This window comes from Sorghum bicolor, chromosome 4 (genome assembly GCF_000003195.3).
Source record: "Sorghum bicolor cultivar BTx623 chromosome 4, Sorghum_bicolor_NCBIv3, whole genome shotgun sequence".
Lineage (NCBI taxonomy): Eukaryota > Viridiplantae > Streptophyta > Magnoliopsida > Poales > Poaceae > Sorghum > Sorghum bicolor.
In genome coordinates this window covers 15,136,001-15,156,429 of record NC_012873.2, presented here as the reverse complement: position 1 = coordinate 15,156,429, position 20,429 = coordinate 15,136,001, and the positions used below count along the sequence as shown (strand labels likewise).

The 20,429-nt window shown below is 42.5% G+C and overlaps 1 protein-coding gene across 1 annotated transcript; it reads right to left on the bottom strand.

Annotated features, from left to right (window-relative positions):
* Positions 2,928-4,709, bottom strand: LOC8060390 (probable xyloglucan endotransglucosylase/hydrolase protein 12). Its single transcript, XM_002451905.2, has 4 exons — positions 4,361-4,709; positions 4,151-4,251; positions 3,739-3,932; positions 2,928-3,632 (listed from the first exon to the last, which is right to left on the bottom strand). The coding sequence occupies exons 1-4, from the start codon at positions 4,563-4,565 to the stop codon at positions 3,245-3,247; spliced, it is 888 nt and encodes a 295-aa protein (XP_002451950.1). The 5' UTR covers positions 4,566-4,709; the 3' UTR covers positions 2,928-3,244.

The following is a 20,429-nucleotide window of genomic DNA, read 5'->3' as shown; positions in this document are numbered from 1 at the left end:
CGTGCGCATAGTAGCAGTGCCATGCAGTTGCGTGGTCGTCCACCACGTCAGTCCCTCTCATGTGGTTTGTCCTTGTGCTTTAGATGCAGCACCTTCGAGGTATCCCACATGTGTGGGGAAGAAGCATCACGCCTTCGGGCTGCTAGGTCCATGAGGAGCAATAGACGCAAGCGTGGGTGAGTGGCGGCAGTTGCTAAATGGCGTGAGAAACCCTAGCCGCCCCTACCCTCTCTTTTATAGGCGTCCTCCAATTAGCCCTGAGTTGGAGGCCTAATTAGAAAACCCTAAGCCTTGTTTAATTCGGTTCCAACCCAAATTAAACTTCCAGCCCGTTAAGTGTGCGACCCTATGGGTTCACGTACATATAGACATAGGCCAAGTACTCCTACTCACCCAATAGTTGACAACAGCCTTTAGCAAGGCGTGACAACTCCTATACACATGCAAAGATCATATCAGACGAACCACTACAAACACATACATGTTATTCCCTTGCCACACAATATTTGGTTCAACTCATGGGTTAACACTTAACCCAAGCACGACCATACATTTGTTGATCCAATCACTTGAGTGATCCAGTGATATCTCACTCACACAGAAAGGGGCAAGTTCTATCTTGATTATCTATGTCTCACAGTATGTTTCTTGATAAACCTGAAGACGACCTTTATAACTACCCTGTTACGGAGTAGTGTTTAATAGTCCCTAAGTAGGTCATTTCACATCTTGAGGACATACAATAATCTCAGGTCTAAGGACATAACATACCTGATGCATAAAGAGATAATAAGAACATCTCAAGTTAGGTCAGTCTAGCCCCATGTCATACATGTGCCCACATTATTAGTTTGACATCTCTATGTCTATGACTTCTGAAACATAGTCATCAACTAATACATGTGCTAATCTAATATTCATGTGTGTCCTCACATGAACTCTGATTAGGGACAACTTTATAATAACCATACAAGTAAAAGAGATTCACAAACAATTCACATAATTGTCAATCAATACAAGTTTGTTTATAATGGATATTCATCGAACTCAAAATATATATCAGGTGATACAATCGTAATATCATCATCTCTATTATTACCGCTAGGGCATATGCCCAACACAAGGTTTCTCTCAGAAAGAACTCAGATGAGGCCATCTGTCAAGATTAGATGAAGCATGGATGATTTTTGAGATCAACCATGGAACACTCAGGGCTTGTCAGTACGGGACCCTCAGAGTTCCTCACCAGAAAGATTGGCCTCGGCCTGGTCCATGATTCTAGAACAAAGCATGTCGAGGCGCGACTCCAACTTTGAGTAGAATAAGACCAGACTAGCAGAATTTTTATAAAAAAATATCTTCTGTATTAGAAATAGAACACTATCTATAAACTCGTCTAGGATAATAAACCACTTTTCAACCGTCTCTACTGATATAAAGGGAGGCTGAGGGCATCCCTTGTAACAACGAACGATAACACACAATCAACCCAACGCAAAGGCTAACGCCGACTCGACGTAAAGGCTTTTACTTGAGATCAAACTCGAGGGCCTAAACCAGGATAAATTGACTATCTCTTGCATTAACCATCGAGTTTCAGCATACGTCGAAGCCCGAACAACTGTCCTGGGTATCCCCGTGATAGGCTATCGGTGGTAAAACATCGATAGTATCATGTTTTTGGAAAATATAGCAATAGAGGACAATATATGATGCAACGAGTTTACAATTTTCCAAATGTGAATTCTTCTTTTGTTGTGCAAAATAATGATCAGTTAGATGACAATAGAATCAACATTGTTGTTACGCCATATTCTTCTAGCTTTGCTTTAGGAACACAAGTAGAATCCAAAGAAAGGGAGCATATGCTTCTTGTTAGTACTAATTTTTTTGTAGGATAGTATTGACAAAGATCATGTGCATTTCAATCGAAGAGACTACATGCTTCTAGGAGAAAACATACTGCAAATCTAGACATGTGGTCATATTCTTACTCACGACATTGTGCATTCCTATTTTTGGCAACCTTGTTTGTCCTCATGTTGTGAAGGATTGGCTTCAAGCAAAATCGACGTCAAGGACGGCTTTTTGTCAAGAAAGAGAGGATGATGAGGACATGACCTTGATGCATATGACCATGCTTGGAGATAGAGGCCGAGGAGATCAACAAGAGTGTCCTACATGAGAAAGAGGCCCGAAGCTCATCCGGTTCGAGTCACCAAGGTGGAGGCCCAAATCAAATTCGAGTCCATCTCAGATTTTAGGAGCAGTACCGAGTAAAATCAGTGCCCAGGGTGCATACAAACTCCATTTTCGACAATCCACGTATGCTTGGAAAGATAATTTGATAAGACACCGTCTTTTACTCCGTTGGACCATGTATCGTCTTAAAGCCCATTAAGTGCCGTGTCTAGGGGGTGACGTCCAAGACTCTATAATTAGATGTCACTGCTCATGTTAGAATTTGGGTTTTGTTGTGTTATTGTTTTTCACATGAAACATACATTGTTTGGTGCAACTATATCGCTAATGTCGCTTGCTGCTAAACCAGGGCCTCGGTTTCTTGATCTTTTTCACATGTGGCGATTAGTCCTTTCGAATAAAGACTTGAACTTCTTACTTTCATAAGCCTCATATTTATTTACGATTTCATATTGCGTTTATCCATTGTTGCTTGAGTTCTCGATTCGCTTGCAGGAAAGCCTTTCTCGACAAAGTCAATCGCGTTGTGCATAGTTGATAATCAATGGAGCAGTGGTGTAACAGTTGTGGAGGTCCGAATCAAACTTGGTTCGAAGCCTAGATCGTAATCGAAGTTATCATACAAGATCAGACCTTGTCTACATCAGCCGGCTGGCTAGCAGCCCCTGTAAAGCCTGGGCGTAGTAGTAAAGTATCACATGCTATGTCGATGAATAAATAGACGCTCTTGTGTTTTTCAATCTTTTATGTTTCCTAGCTGTTCTTTGTAAACAACTGAAAACACTTATTCTCAAAAACTCATACTCCATATATAACGGTACAAGAATAAAATAAAATGAACGACAAAACCAATTGCATTATCCGTACGTGGAACTAAACAAGTGAGGTGGCCTCGTCGTTGTCACTGTCACGTCGACCATATATACCTGGTGGTATGTCGGCGGCTTGCAATATTGCTTCTTTCATTCACGCAACAACGACCTCAGGAGCTAGCTAGCTAGCTTGCTCCAGGAATCCAGGATGACGTCCGATATGAGTTCGATCAGTGCTGCGGCAGGCCGCACTCGACCGGCTTCTGGCCGTTGACCAAGCGCTTGGGGTCGACGCAGTAGTCGTAGATCCTGTAGCTGCTCTGCACCCACTGCATCTTCCCCACCTGCGCGTCGCTCAGGCTACTACTGCAGCCGCCGGCGCAGGCGGAGACGCAGCCCCCGCCGTAGCACTCGCAGACGTCGAGGTCGATGCCGTGGTAGCTGGCGACGAAGGGCGCCTTGGACCAGTCGGCCTTGACGCGGCCGCCCTGCGTGGCCCAGTCCTCCGCCGCCCATATGCTGGAGTAGGCGTACATGGGCTGGCTCGTCGGGAACGCCACGCCGTGGCTCGCCGCGTAGTTGCGGAACACACGGATGGGGACGCCGTCGATGTACCACCTTATTGAATAAAAAATTATATATATATTAGTTGTTGATGAAATTAAAATAATCAATCGATGTCTCTGGATTGCATGCATCTGATCGATCTGCCATGATTACGTACACGATCATGCAGGGAGTCCAGGAGATAGTGTAGTTGTGGTAGTCGGCGGTGGGGTCGAACCATGGCTTGAACTGCATCTCCTTGTTGCCCACGCCGGCAGCGTACACGTTGGTGTGGATGGTGTAGGGCTGCCCGCTCACGTTGCCCAGGAACTCGAAGTCGATCTCGTCGTGGTTGTCGCCCAGCGACGACGTCTGCAGGCACATGGAAATGGAAAGGGAAAGCGCGCTAAGATACAAGACGATGCTCTGGATTGCATGCATTACATATTTGGGTATGTCGTCGGATTTAGGGTGGAATTTAGTTCAAGTTCCACTCCAATCCACCTCAATATATGTGGATTGATGTGAATCCGACTACATCCAAACAAGGCCTTGTGTGGGTTCTCGATCATGCACTGCACTGCACTCACATAGAAGGTGGTGACGGTGCCGGCGGAGTCGCCGGGGACAAGCTGGATCATGGTGGACACGGTCCCGTACACGAACTGCCGCTTCGACCGGATCATGGAGCCTGCATGCATATCACAAGTCATGGATCGGAGACATTAATTCTAGCTAGCTAGCTAGTCACCGAAGCATTCATCTTGTAATACGAAGACGATACCCTGACCGTCGTGTACCTGAGGAGCTGCTGACGAGCGCGAGGGAGAGCCTGTTGCCATCGTCGTAGGCCCAGCAGTTCTGGGGCTCCCAGGTCGCGTCGCACTCCTCGTAGAAGCTGCCGCCGGCCGCGAGGCCAACGAGCACGGACGATGCAAAAAAAAGTGCGAGCAGGGAGGACGACATCAGCTGCCTTGTAGGGTTTCGTTGCTCTCCCATGATCATTCTTAGCTCTATTCTATAACCCAGCTAGCTCTATCGGTGGAGAGGCTCCCTTGATGAGCATGTACTAGCTAGTATATGATGATTGTGTCGCTGTGTGCCCTTTTTTCTTGTTCTCTCCTATCTGATGAAGAGAGATGAAGGAAGGAGATAGATATATATAGTGCCTCGAGCGAGCCCTCTCCAGACAGAGATACACGAAGCATACGCTTCATCACCTGATGTGATGAGTATTTTAATTACTTTTTTTTGTCAATGATGGCCGTGACTTGTTTAATTTGTGGCCGTTGATCATATAGCTAGCTAGGGAACATATAAAAACTAGTCCATCTTTCAAATTAAAGGGATCATGCATGCACGTCTGGAGAGAACGAAGTATCATCGGTACGGTGCAGTGCAGCCGTGTGGAAATGATAGATGAGGAGCGGGGTGGAAAGGGGCAAAGCTGCAAGCGCCGTGTGGACACGTATAGTTGGCGAACTGCTACCGACACCCGAGTTCACTTTGGCAACGTGCCTGACATCCTGGGCATACTTGCGCCGAACGTCTTGTGGCATCCATCATGCGTGTGCCCTTCCACCGACATGATTGCTCCCCAACATCTGGCACCCGGCAAGAATCATTCTGCGCACCGGAGGCAAATTCATCAACATGCCGCGGCCAACAAACAACAAACAACGTCATATATATATATATAACACATGTCAGGCTTATATCGGTAAAATATGCCTCTGCCAATAACTTTGCTTGATCTAAGACGTACAATTGACTAGATCTCGTGACAATTATCTATTTGCTCTTTTCAATAGAATAATATAGAAACATCTAGTGATCTAGAACATAAAGAATCATTAATACACCAATATTAAATATTTTTGAATTGCATTGAGTTGATATTGTATATGTTAATAATAATATATTTAATTTTTAGACACGGCTACCGTACAGCCGACTGTACGTTACGCCGGTCGCATGGCTAGGCATGCCCATACTATTCTTCTCTCTTCTTTCTCTCACCCGCATTGTGTTCTTCTTCCTTCTTCCTCCCACGGTCTCACTGCCCCGCCAAAACCCTAGCACGCTTGTGGTGCCATCTTCTTCCGCTCCCCTGCCCCGTCCTGGCCCGGCCACCTCCACCATTGTCAAGGCTCCTAAACCACCCTACTGACCTCGCTTCCCACTATCTGGTCAGCCTTTCCGCCCCCCGCTCCCCCCCCCAAATGCCTTCTAAGCCCGTCGGAGATGGAGCTTACCTCACTGGAACCCTAGTGGTGGGTGTGCGAGTGCTAGGGAGGAGCATGCCAGAGTTGGGGCACAAGCGCGAGCGTTAAGGGAGGAGCTCGCCAAAGATGGAGGAAAGAGAGAACAGTGAGAAGGAGGAGCTCACATGCCCGCTAGTAAGAAGAACCAAGAGATGGTGGAGGTGTGCAAGCGCTGGCCGAAAATACGGACATAAGTCATTACATTGATTTTTTATGTAAACCTAAACAAAGTTAGACAAGTTTGACTTAAAAATTACAATGACTTTCTATCTGTAACTAGAACAGAAAGACAATGATAAAGCTTGACATGATATATAGCACATGAAGATAAAACAACATTACCTATTCACTACCAGAGACGCACTCTTTGTCGACTGTAATATATCAGACACAAGGCAAAGAGTCGATTTGTCGGGTGCTGCACTCGACAAAGTATAACACTCGGCAAAGAGCGTTTTGCCGAGTGTCTGACACTCGGTATAGCCAGACACTCGGCAAAGTACGACACTTGGCAAACATGTATTTTGCCAAGTGTCGGGCACTCGGCAAAGCGGGACACTCGACAAAACTCGACACCAGCTAACGGTCATCACCTGGCGTGACCGGTTTGCCAAGTGCCACAAAACACACACTTGGCAAACCTTACTCTTTGTCGAGTGTCAAGCACTGGCACTTGGTAAAGGAAGGGTTTGCGGAAAGTCAAAGGAAGACACTTGGCAAACCTTATTTATTTTTTTTCTTCTTGCCCCCAAATTTTTTCTGTTGTCCTCCTACAGTGCATGGAACTATATGTTCAAATTTGGCATATTTCTCGATGTGTTTGCTATATTTAGTTTAATTATTTTGCGACTTCTCATGGATTCTATGTACCAACTAATTTGTTACTATAGTCAAAACTTGGAAACAACATCTTTAAAAAAGAAGAAAAGTGATGAATGTACACCTGTAGCCTCCAAAAGGCAATTTATTTATTGCTGAAATCTCTCTATATCATCATATCTTACTCTCAAAACTTGATTATAAGACTACCATGACAGCCATAGCTTGGAGGTTTCAAGTAAGAAAAAGGGAAACCTCATTGACTCCATATCTGGTGCTCAAAATCATACATTTTCTAATTCTGAATTTCAGTTATATTAATCTATTTTTTCCTATTATCTAAACCATTGTCCATGAATAATATTTGTAGGTCAAGAAGCGGGTCAAATCAGCCCGAAGCACTTTTTATTGCTTCACATGAAGATTGACTTGTTCAAAATAAAAGGAAGCGTGAACACCCATCAAGAAGAAGCGAGGCCTTCCAAAGAAAAAAGCCGTAGACATTCCGAAGGTGCCACTTGACAGCCCATCGATGGGTACAAGAAGCAAGGTTGTTCCTAGTAGCCCTGCCATGAGCACGCGAAGCAAAAGAAGGTCTTTGATTTGTGATATTGCTATTGAATTTGCTACTTGTATGTGAGACTAATGCATGTTTGAATTTGCACTCATGTGTGACCTTATGTGAGACCTTATTTATGTGTGACTGAAACTTTGGTGGATTTTTGTGAGACTTTATTTATGTGAGATATGTGAGACTTGGTTAATTACAATGCATGTGAAATTTTTTTGAGCACATAGTGTACTGTTATGATGTCCAAATCTGTACTGTTACATGATCCAACTATGTACTGTTGGTATGGGTCCAAGCAACAAGTAACATAGGAGCGATGATTCAACGATTCCAACACATATTGGGGGAGTGAACTCGGCGAGAATGGCCACCACCACCGCCTGGAACTAGGACAGTAAAGGATGGCCGCTTCCTCTCTCAATCTGCGTCCGGGCAAAGTGCTGGAGGCTGAGATCTTCCGTCGATATGGATCTCCGGTTAACTTTGTACCTTCTCCTTTTTCGTCTAAGGAATTCATCATGGTTCTTTCAGTTGGTCGTTGTAAATTTCGCCTTTCTACTTCTCTGGTTGAACGCATTCTGCAATCGGTTCTTGGTGGTTCAGTTGGTGCTTTTCGTGTCATGCAATTGGCCGATAGAGTATTCCGCTTTTCAGTGGCTAATCAGCAGATCGGCTTTCATATTCATCGTCTTCGAGCTTTTGATTGTCAGGAATTCAAGATCTTCTTCTATCTCTGGCACGATGGAGGGCCAAATTATCGAGCTGAATTCAGAAGTTGGTGCCGAGAGCAGGCAGCAGAGTGGACTGAGGTCTCTAACCACAAATCGGTACGTTTAACGGGTGCCAATGCTGTTCCTCTCCTTTTTCAAGATCTTGTTTTCCTGTTTCAAGCTCCAAATCCATGGAGTTTTTGAATTTCAAAAAACCTCTTAATGGTGCCCTTAACTATGCTTTTAAGAGAGGCGACTTTCATGGAATTAAAAAGAATGCTTCTTTTCTGGATGCTGGCATTTTGGGGCCGATCCCAAATCATCAACGTGTCCATAAATCCCATGGGCCTCTGTTGACTCTATGTTCTAATTGCTTATCGCCGGCCCACTCAAGGCCTGGCTGTAAAAACCTTAGACGCTGCCGGAATTGTCTCCTTGCCGGCCATGATTCTGGACACTGTCGTTTATTGCCCCGAACCGCGCCATTTCCTTTGTTCGGTGAGACGCTTCAACTTCTCGTATCCTTCGTCACTCAACATCGCTGTTCGGTGGGCCTCCCCTCTCTCCTGACTCCAAAATCTACAAGTCGGTCACAGAATTTCTTCGAGAAATTACTGGCATTCACTCGCCTCCTTCCCCGGTTGTCATCCCCTGGAGTTTGTCGTGGCGACTTCAGGCTCCGGGGTTCATCGACGACGTCGACGAGGGACCATCTTCCTCTCCGGCTTCTTCACGGTCCGTGCTCTCCCTCTCTTCCCTCAGAGCTAGTGCCCGATTCTCTTCTCCTCCTTTGGTTCACGTTTCCTGGTTCCTAAACACCCCATTTTCTGCTACAGTAAACTCCAATCGTGGTGCAATGGCGTATCGTTTTGTTGATCCAGATCCCTTCATGCCAACCTGGGGGCAGAGAGTTTTGGTACCAGGAAGACCCACAATGTGCCGAGTGATTACTGGTGCTCTAAAGCGTGTTAACAATGATCTTGCAATTGCTTTTATCAATCCGTTACCGCCAGCTCAGTTGGATTTTCCTGTTATTCGTGCAACGTTAGCTGATTTTCTCAATATTCAGATGGGCATTCCTTACCATTCAATTCAACCTTGTCCTTTTGGGCAAGCCTATGTGACTTTCAGTCGGGTCTCACACAGAGATGCTATGATCAGTAATGGCCCACATGTTTTTGGTAACTCTCAGATTACCTTGATCCCCCATGACAAGGCTTGGAACAATAGGACTGCTTTTTTTACTCATGAAGTTTGGTTAATGATGCTTGGTCTTAATATTGATGCTTGGTCATATACCCTAGTTGAAAAGGTTGTATCCAGCTTTGGGAAGCTCATTGTCTGGGAAGAAGATCATAACAATATGGCTAGAGCTCTGGTCAAGGTTAGAGTTTCTGGTTTAGATGAGATCCCCTGGTTTTTCAACTTTTCAGAAGGGGAAACCTCAGAGTCAGATAGCTGGACAGTGCAATGTGAGATTATCTCAGCAACGATGTTAGGTGCATAGGCTCAGGATGATGATTTCCCTCCAGATGATCCAGAAGATCTTGATCCCAACCACTTTGAGTTCTACGGTTTTGGTCAGCCAGGACAAGGACCACCCCCACCCCCCTTTGGTAACGGCAATGCTAACAATGTTGTGAATCCGGGCTGGGCTCCTTGGGATTAGCCTAATGCAAACAACAATGTGGCTCCTCAGCAACTCAATCCTATCCAAGATGAGGCTCCACCTCTTATTCCCCTGCAGCAGGTGACCCTAGACCAAGGTAACAATGTGCATGATGCCCCTGAGGAAGAAGTCATACAAGTCAACAACCTTGATGCTGCTGTTCAACCCGAAGCCTCAGATCAAGTAATAGTTGTTTACGGTCCTTAAGTATCAAATTTAATTATCAAATAAACAAAGAAAAGGATCCAAATGAAATCAACATCTAGACTTAGGGTTTTATCTGACAGAATTCCATGAGTTTTGGTGTTTGTCTATTTCTGCAGGGGGTTATCAGGAAATACGGAAGAAAGGCAAACACGTCGGGATTACATAGAGATATTAACGTGCCGCGCAATTATCTTACATCTAGAAGACTCCAGAAGCCACAGGAAGGAAGCGGAGGCCGAACGGGGCCAGAGGCAGGGCGCCCGCCCTCCTGCCCTGGGCGCCCGCCATGACTTGGAGCCCAATCAGGACTCTTTCTCCCGGGAGATCTCCACCGACCTAAAGGATCAAGAATAACCGTTCAATCAATGTCGGTTTGATCCGACGGCCCAGGTTCACTTGAGGGGACTATATAACCAGACCCCGTGGCCCCTAGAGGAGGCACCCCTTGATCATTATTCATTATTCATAGACAGAGCAAAAGCTAGGGTTTAGAGATGAGAGCTCTCCTCTCTTCTCTAAACTAGAGTAGATCTAGATAGTAGCAAGATGGAGAGCGAAGGAGGATTAGAGGAGAGGCCGGCCTATCGGTTCTTCCTCCGGTTGTACTTCGTCATGATCAAGCTCTAATCAAGCTTGCTCATGGGATGACTCTGGTAATCTACTTCTAATTCATTATGCAATTACTAATTATGTATGTTTTGGTTCACAACTCTTTTGAGTATTCTAGTCTATAGGACGCTATAGGTGAGAGTTGTAGTATAAGTGTAAGCGTGGTGCTTGGACCTAGATTACTTGTGGATATCCCCTGTCTAGCTGGATCGTGTGGTAGGCCGCGTAGGTGACAGTTACGTTGGTCCTCTATAGTCCACCTCTCGTTAGCAGGACGGGTAGGGTTTATCGGCCTAAGGATAAGCATCCTTTGTGGTGTACTCTTATCACGTGGTTCGTCCCAGACATAGATATACCCCTTTGAAGTAGAGAAACCATAGTTATCCTCTCTATTCTGCTACCATCGCCCATATACTAGAATTGCTCTACTCTCTATTTCCATATTATCACCCATTGTTATCTTACCTTTAATATTGTTCTTATTCGATACTACCATCTTTCCTATTTACACTTATTTACTTATCTTGGTTAAGTTAGAGCGTAGATCAGTTCTCCCGTTTCCCGGTGGATACGACAAAACCTTTAACCGGGTAAAAGCTATAACGGTATCCGTGCGCTTGCGGATTATCTGTGTGCGTATAAATACCATAGTACACTCTAGTGCCATGCTGGGGATGACAACCTAGTATTCAAGTGGTGTTAGCAAGTGTCAACAAGCATTTTTGGCGCCGTTGCCGGGGAGACGGTTGCTTAGTTGACTACGAACTAGCTTAATCATTTTCTAAAAAAATAAAAAAAAAATCCTTTTATCCTTTGCCTTATCTCTGCTACTCTTTCTTCTTATTTAATCCTTGATCTCTGGTCTATTATGAATTCAAACATGTCTATCTATGAATTTCATAGACCTACGGGCACACATCTTGAACCACCAAAATCTTCAAAGCCTATCATAGCATCTAGTTTTGAGATAGACCCCGAATACATAGAATTTATTCAAAAACAACCTTTCTCAGGAGAAGGTGAGGAAAACCCATACACACACCTAAGAGAGTTTTATCGAGTCTGTGACCTCCTTCGCATAGAAGGCATGTCCGATGAGACCCTTAAATGGAAGCTCTTTCCGTTCTCTTTAACGGGAAAAGCTAGACATTGGTACAAACTCAAAGTAGGGAGTGTTCATGGAGATTGGAAGGAGTTATATAGTAGTTTTCTTTCTAAATATTTTCTCATCTCCAAAGTGGCGGAACTTCGGCGTGAGATTATTTCTTTTAGACAACTGGAAGAAGAATCTCTTGGCAAATTATGGGACCGCTTTATTAACCTTACTCTCACTGGCCCAAAGCTTTGTATTCCACAAGAAGTTCTTCTAATTCACTTTTTTGAGGGCCTTAGTATGGAAAATAAGCAAACCTTGAATACAGCCTCTAGAGGATCCTTCTATCACCTACCTGCTAGAGAAGCTTGGAATTTGATTGATTTATTAAGTGAAAAGTCTCCTAGCTTTTATATCCCTAAGAAAGAGACAGAACCAGTTCCTAGACAAGAAGAAGAAGTTTCGATAGCCAGATCACAACCACTTCAATTCCAAACTATAGCTATCGATCCTAAACCATCAATACCCCAAAATTCTCCAAGGGAGGAAGGAATTCCGACCTTAAATCTTTCAGATGCTGATGGTTTAGACTTCTGGTTCCATAAGAGACCTTCAAGCAGGGATAATTCAAATCCTCACAATAATGGTTCATTTAGAGAATGTCCTGGTTCCTGTTATGAAGAAGTCGAGGATGACATATCAAGTGAAGGAGAGCTAAGCCATATAGAAAACTCTATCTGCTCCCCTTCTATGTTCACAAGTTCTAAATCCATCCTTGACCTTAGAGATCCCTCTTATCCCTCTACTTTTAAGTCTCATGATGATCCTAGCAATCCATCAAGACGACCAAACCGTAGGAGTCATGAAGACCATAAGGATGACATGTCAAGTAATGTCATAGAAGGAGAGCTAAGCCATATTGAAAATTCTAACACCTCCCCTTTCCTGATCACAAGTTCTAAATGGCTAGAATGTGTAGAATGGATGGATAAGGAAGAAGCCTTAATGGATTCTGACTTGGGCTCAATTTCAAATGGTGAGTTCTTGACTCCCTTTGAAGATGGGATTCATCCAACTATAGAAGAGGACATAAATGAGACCAATCCAGGAGAGACTCCAAACATTCAGATTGGAGACGAAGATAACATTAATGAGTATGGAATTTATTTCATAGCCACTTCATTTACTCCATGCTCATATGCAACATCTTCCCAATCTATTGGTCTCTCCAACATCACCACATTTGAGATCTCCAACCCCCTCTTCCTTTCTACTTATAAAAACTTTAAAAGGGCGATTGTCGATGCATATGTCTATAATAAATATTGCAGATCTTGTTGAGTTGATCTTGATATAGGTCAGCGTTAGAAGGGAAACCACTTCGCCGACATAAATTGATGGTTTCCCAAGGACAAGCTTAGTGTCCGAAAATAAGCACTGATCAGATCGTAACATGAGCTTTTAATTATTTGCAACATTACCTTGTGTATTGAGCATATAAGGATAATTGTAAAAATATTTCTTCGGGTATTCTTGTCACTAACCTTTCCAGGATTAGAACAAGAAGATCAGATGAATGACAAGCAAGTACAAGGTATGTCCAATCAATCATCATGCAACACTGAATGAAATTCATCCAAACTTGAATTCTGCAAAATTCAAGCTTGGGGGAGTACTTTACATAAAAACATCCTTTGCCATGTTGCTATGTTGGTTGTCCCTACCTTTAAGACATGCTCAATTTGTTAAATACTAATCACACTACTTTATCTCCACTTGAGTAGATCTCTATAAATGTTGTCATGTTACCTTTGTCTATTTACTAGTAAGTGTTAGTCTGGAAGTACTGCACATACTTCTATTGGCTTTTAAATTAAGCATGGTGCTTAGGTTAAACAGCCTTCCTTAATCTGATTAGACATGGAGTCTAGTTCGGTTATTGAACTAAAAACTGCTTGTGTAGACATTGGTATATTTTTGTCGGACTAACCCCTGTAGAAAAACTTTCAATATCGATTTGGGAAGTCCTGAGATAAACTCACATCAGAGACGAAGAGAGTGACACATGAAGTTTAACAATTTGCACAAGAAGGACATAGCTCATTCATCATAGAGAGATGATCCATGGAAGGAGACAAAGTACATAAACAAGATACACAACCACTACGAATGGGAAGCTTCCACAAGGTGAGATGGTACCATCACTCTTCAAGTAAGGTAACACCTTAATGTACTTGACTATCACTTTTATAAGCTTCTCCTTGGTTCTGGCGTTCACATAAATAAAGAGACAAACATGTATGATTTATAACTCCAAATTAACCAACCTAACTCATTCAGCATGTTTAGTCCTTTAATCTTTGTTCCTAGTACTACCTCCATGATCCCACACTCCTAACCATATGAGCTAAAATGTTACACATTCAATCTTTGAGAGATATAAAGAAAAAGACATATACATAGATAGATTATCTTTCCATAAGGTTGAGCGATCTGATCTGACAAATGTTATAAGTGCTACACTTATGAACTTTTCATCCATCAACTTTGTCTTGCTCACTAAGCTTAGGGTTAGAGAAGAACAAATACACTTTAGGTTCCGTTGGTGTTTTCCACCAACAGGACCCATGCACTTGATCTCTGCCTTGTCTCTATGAGCAGGTACACTTCGAGCAAAACACGGAGGAGTTTTATAACTCTCAGACTCTACCAAGTGAAGGACCTGGATCTACGAGCACAAACACACTGAGCAGGATACTGCCAACGCCGCACTTCGAACTGCTGGGCAAACGAAGAGGTGCAGACGTCAAGGTCCGCACCTGAATCAAATGATGCACCTGAAGAATGAACACGGTGAGAAGTCTTGTTAAGAAGACTTAAAACATTGAACCCTCGCCGAAAGGTAAGGTCGGTAGTTATCCATATTTATCCTTTATGCATTCTCTTTTCCCTTTAATTATTTACTTTCCTTCAATAGATTATTAGTTAATCATGCTATCTTGAAAAGAAAATAAAAATACTAAGCCCCATGTGAGTTTACGAGTGGCATAAAACCCATAAGTACCTTCACTGTGGTGGCATAAAAATAAAATAAACATTTCTTTTCTGCTTTATAAAATAAAAATATAAAAACAGGGAGTAATATTTATTGAGGAAGCTCAACATGATGAAGGCTAGATATTTATGCTAACACTTAATTAGTTCCACAAGCTTTGTTGTCTATTTGAGCTCCACAGAATTTAAGAATCAAAAAGACTAGCAGACAGAGGACATTCTAATCGCTGTCAGAATGCTGCTGACTTTCAAATACACCTCTGCCACCTGCTAGCTACATCAAGAGAAATTACGTCAAAATTCAGCTTGGGGGAGAGCACCCCCATTTATCTCGCTAAGTATTTCTACCTATCTTTATACTTATATTATATTAGAATATTAAAATACATAAACTATGAAAAACCAAATAAAGATTTTGTGCTTATATATATATATATATCTTTTGCTTAGTGTGTTTAATAAATAAATAAAGTGGCTATGCTAATCTGAATCTTAATAATAAAACTCTAGCATGGATATGATGAATAGTTGCTCTGCCTAATTTGCAAATTTGAAGTTCTCTCTCAAGTTTAGACATAACTGTTATAATTTAAAGCTTGCTCTAGATCTAAACTTGTGGGATAAAAACTTGATCTGAAATCTAAGTTGTTAACGGATATGATATGGGAAGGTTGAGCTGCTGTTTATCTGTTCCTAGAGATGCTAGAATTCTGAAGAATTTTATCTTTGAAAAATCTTTAAAATATTGCATGATGAGTTCCTGTATGATGAAAGTTTAAATTCCTACCATAGCCATATATACATGCTTGCTAGACTTTGAGCCACACATTTACTATTTACTGCTTATGTGCATTGAGTATGGTCAAGCTGTGTAGACCCTTAGAAGCTTGTCATGTGGTTAAATCAAGATTCGCTTGCACGTTCACTCATATATGCTACTTCTACTCCGGAAGTACCATCCACATATATCCACACATGTCCATCTCAAGAACCACCCAAAAATATTCTACTCCTAATTCGGGATAGAATAGCCAAAAATATTTCGGTTTTCCCTTGTGAAATAAATGCTCAAGTAATCTTGCTACTGCCACTTGCTATATTATCTCAAGAGATGAGTGCTCTGAAAAAAATATATGAGGAAATAAAAAAGGGCGAGTGCCCAGAACCTCGAAAGAAAAGAAAAAGAGTGAGACGAGAGGTAAAAATGGACAAGTGTCTGACAGTAGAATTAGAGGTACAGGATACCCACCTGAGAGGAAAGAAAAAATGAAAGATAGAGCATCTCATTCTCCTCATAAAGTTTAAAAAAGCAAGGAAGGTATGTATCCCCTCAAAAGACCAAAAGTAGAATTAGACTTCCACCATTGTTATCACCATCATCACCATACACCATTCATTCGCCACACATGCACATCTTGATTTGACTTATTGACTTGTTTCTCTGGATCCATGGTTTGACTATGCAATAAATGTCTTGTAAGTATGTATTAGCTGTCTCCCACCTATGAGCTCCAGATATTAAAGCCTTATTAGAGTAGGGTGAGAGAGAAGGCAATGTCACAATGCCTTATACCACAAATACCATATATCTTGAGAGAAGGCATATACCATCACTGCCTTGGTAAGGATCCAGAAATACCACAAAAGAGAGATTTAGAGAGCCATACAAGGAATCTCTGAGTTTTATTTGAAAATCTGCAAAAACTCCAGAGCTATAGCTGATCAAGAATAAGAGACATGGCACTTGGCTAGACTGTTCTATCTTTTAACTACTCAAGATAGAAGTGACGGTTACAAGTCCCATGGTGAAAGGTAAAGTAAGTAAGTTTTAGTTCTTGACAGGTTACTCTAACTTAGAGATGAGATCTTATTTCAAAGCATGTGTACCGTCAAATTTTTAAGATATTGTAACAACTTCTGATCCATTGCTGAGTCTATCCTTGCTCAGGGACGAGCAAGAGGTAAACTTGGGGGAGTTTGTTGACGGTCCTTAAGTATCAAATTTAATTATCAAATAAACAAAGAAAAGGATCCAAATGAAATCAACATCTATACTTAGGGTTTTATCTGACAGAATTCCACGAGTTTTGGCGTTTGTCTATTTCTGCAGGGGGTTATCAGGAAATACGGAAGAAAGGCCCACACGTCGGGATTACATAGAGATATTAATATGCCGCGCAATTATCTTACATCTAGAAGACTCCAGAAGCCACGGGAAGGAAGCGGAGGCCGAACGGGGCTAGAGGCAGGGCGCCCGCCCTCCTGCCCTGGGCGCCCGCCCTCCTGCCCTGGGCGCCCGCCCTGACTTGGAGCCCAATCAGGACTCTTTCTCTCGGGAGATCTCCACTGACCTAAATGATCAAGAATAAACGTTCAATCAATGTCGGTTTGATCCGACGGCCCAGGTTCACTTGAGGGGACTATATAACCAGACCCCGTGGCCCCTGGAGGAGGCACCCCTTGATCATTATTCATTATTCATAGACAGAGCAAAAGCTAGGGTTTAGAGATGAGAGCTCTCCTCTCTTCTCTAAACTAGAGTATATCTAGATAGTAGCAAGATGGAGAGCGAAGGAGGATTAGAGGAGAGGCCGGCCTGTCGGTTCTTCCTCCGGTTGTACTTTGTCATGATCAAGCTCTAATCAAGCTTGCTCATGGGATGACTCTGGTAGTCTACTTCTAATTCATTATGCAATTACTAATTATGTATGTTCTGGTTCACAACTCTTTTGAGTATTCTAGTCTATAGGACGCTATAGGTGAGAGTTGTAGTATAAGTGTAAGCGTGGTGCTTGGACCTAGATTACTTGTGGATATCCCCTGTCTAGCTGGATCGTGTGGTAGGCCGCGTAGGTGATAGTTACGTTGGTCCTCTATAGTCCACCTCTCGTTAGCAGGACGGGTAGGGTTTATCGGCCTAAGGATAAGCATCCTTTGTGGTGTACTCTTATCACGTGGTTCGTCCCAGACATATACATACCCCTTTGAAGTAGAGAAACCATAGTTATCCTCTCTATTCTGCTACCATCGCCCATATACTAGAATTGCTCTACTCTCTATTCCCATATTATCACCCATTGTTATCTTACCTTTAATATTGTTCTTATTCAATACTACCATCTTTCCTATTTACACTTATTTACTTATCTTGGTTAAGTTAGAGCGTAGATCAGTTCTCCCGTTTCCCTGTGCATACGATAAAACCTTTAACCGGATAAAAGCTATAACGGTATCCGTGCGCTTGCGGATTATCTGTGTGCGTATAAATACCATAGTACACTCTAGTGCCATGCTGGGGATGACAACCTAGTATTCAAGTGGTGTTAGTAAGTGTCAACAATAGCTATGGACGATGGGACAGATACAGACTCTGACATCCATCCACAAGCACAGCTTCCCGTTCCCCCAGTGGAAATTGTGGCTTTTTCGGACTTCAACAATCTGCAGCCTCTCCTGCCAGAAGAAATCTAGGAGGAAGATTTGATTGACTGGTTAGATGAGAACCTTGATCTAGTGGCTCCTCCAAATGAACAGGATCTGGGTCCCCATTTACCTGAAGATGCTCAACTTGAAGCTGCTCTGGGTCTGCAGCTGCCTAAAGCTCCTCAAAATGAAGCTCCTGCTTTGGACATTCTGATGCCTGAAAATGCCCAGGGATCTCCTTTGGCGCCAATGCATCAGGATGATAGTCCTCTTTTGAATGCCCAGAGATCTACTTTGGCGCCAATGCAACAGGATGGCAGTCCACTTTTGAATCCTTTGTTGGAAAACCCAGACCCTGACCAGGTGCAACTGGGCTTTGTCCACACTTTCTTCCCACCAGTGGTGCCAGAACTACATCACATGGAATCTCTGATCCAACAGACTAAGATGGGCACGCTGAGCAAGCTCACCTCTCTAGACCTTGGACATTCAGATCCTGGTAGCCCTTCTGTTTTTAGCCCAAGCCCAATGGCCATCAGATGTTGGGCTAAATATTTTTCTGGCCTAGATAACACTCTCCCAAGGGTAGCAGTTCCACCGCAGTGGGTGGATTTTTTCACTCTGCTGCTGCTTAAACAAGGTTCATATGAATGGGCCAAGGAGTTTCTTACGTCTGAAGCCTGGACTTCTCTTCTGAGCTCTTCTGGTAACAATAACTCGTTCACCTTTTCTTTACCTCCCACAAAACCCTCTGTGGTCATTTCTGATATCACTTGCTCACTTATGGCAGATCAATCTAGACAATCTGGTGATTCCTCAAATGGTGATACTGACCAAGTGATTTTCGATAACAGCCAAGCTACTCCTCCTCCAGCTCCTCCCATCTGCAAGGCATCTCCAAATGGGAAGAGAGGTAAAAAGACACATATCTCAGAAGCTGACTTAAGACACAGTGATCGAATACATAATCAATCTAGGGGCTTTAAATCATCTCTCTGCAAGGATAAAAATTGTTTAGGATGCTCACCTAATCCTCCAGTTCTTTCTACGTCTGTAGTGCGAGATCTTGGAACTGCTTTCTGCAACATTGAACCTGCAAAACACTCCGATGAGGCGCTTACTGTTGACGGTCCTTAAGTATCAAATTTAATTATCAAATAAACAAAGAAAAGGATCCAAATGAAATCAACATCTAGACTTAGGGTTTTATCTGACAGAATTCCACGAGTTTTGGTGTTTGTCTATTTCTGTAGGGGGTTATCAGGAAATACGGAAGAAAGGCCCACACGTCGGGATTACATAGAGATATCAACGTGCCGTGCAATTATCTTACATCTAGAAGACTCCAGAAGCCACGGGAAGGAAGCAGAGGCCGAACGGGGCCAGGCACTGGGCGCCCGCCAAGTTGACCTGGGCGCCCGCCCCCTCCACCCAGAAGTACCGACCCCGCCACCCAACGAGTCCCAGGACAATTAAAAAACGGAGAGTCCCGTTCGGAGGACATAAAAACACCGAACGCCTTGCCAAGAGGTAAACTTGGTAGTTATCTTTTCCCTTTCAATTATTTCAAACAGTTTGCTTAGTTAATCATGTTCATACTATCTTAAAAAGAAAATAAAAATGTTAAAAAATAGTAAGCCCCATGTGAGTATACGAGTGGCATAAAACCCATAAGTACATTCACTGTGGTGGCATAAAAATAAAATAAATATTTTTTTGCTTTATAAAACGAAAATATAAAAATAGGGAGTAACATTTATTAAGGAGACTCAACATGATAAAGGCTAGATATTTATGCTAACACTTAATCAGTTCCACAAAGCTTTGTTGTCTATTTGAGCTCCACATAATTTAAGAATCAAGAAGACTAGCAAACGGAGGACATTCTAATCGCTGTCAGAATGCTGCCGACTTTCAAATACACCTCTGCCACCTGCTAGCTACATCAAGAGAAATTACGTCAAAATTCAGCTTGGGGGAGAGCACCCCCATTTATCTTGCTAAGTATTTCTATCTATCTTTATACTTTTACTATATTAAATATACATAACTATGAAAAATTAAATAAAGATTTTATCCTTATATATATATATATATATCTTTTGCTTAGTTTAATAAATAAATAAAGTGGCTATGCTAATCTGAATCATAATAATAAAACTCTAGCATGGATATGATGAATAGTTGCTCTGCCTAATTTTAAAATTTGAGTTTTCTCTCTAGTTTAGACATAACTGTTATAATTTAAAGCTTGCTCTAAACCTAAACTTGTGGGAAGAAAACTTGATCTGAAGTCTAAGTTGTTAACGGATATGATATGGGAAGGTTGAGCTGTCTATTTATCTGTTCCTAGAGATGCTAGAATTCTGGAGAATTTATCTTTAAAATCTTTAAAATATTGCATGATGAGTTCCTGTATGATGAGAGTTTAAATTGCTACCACAGCTATA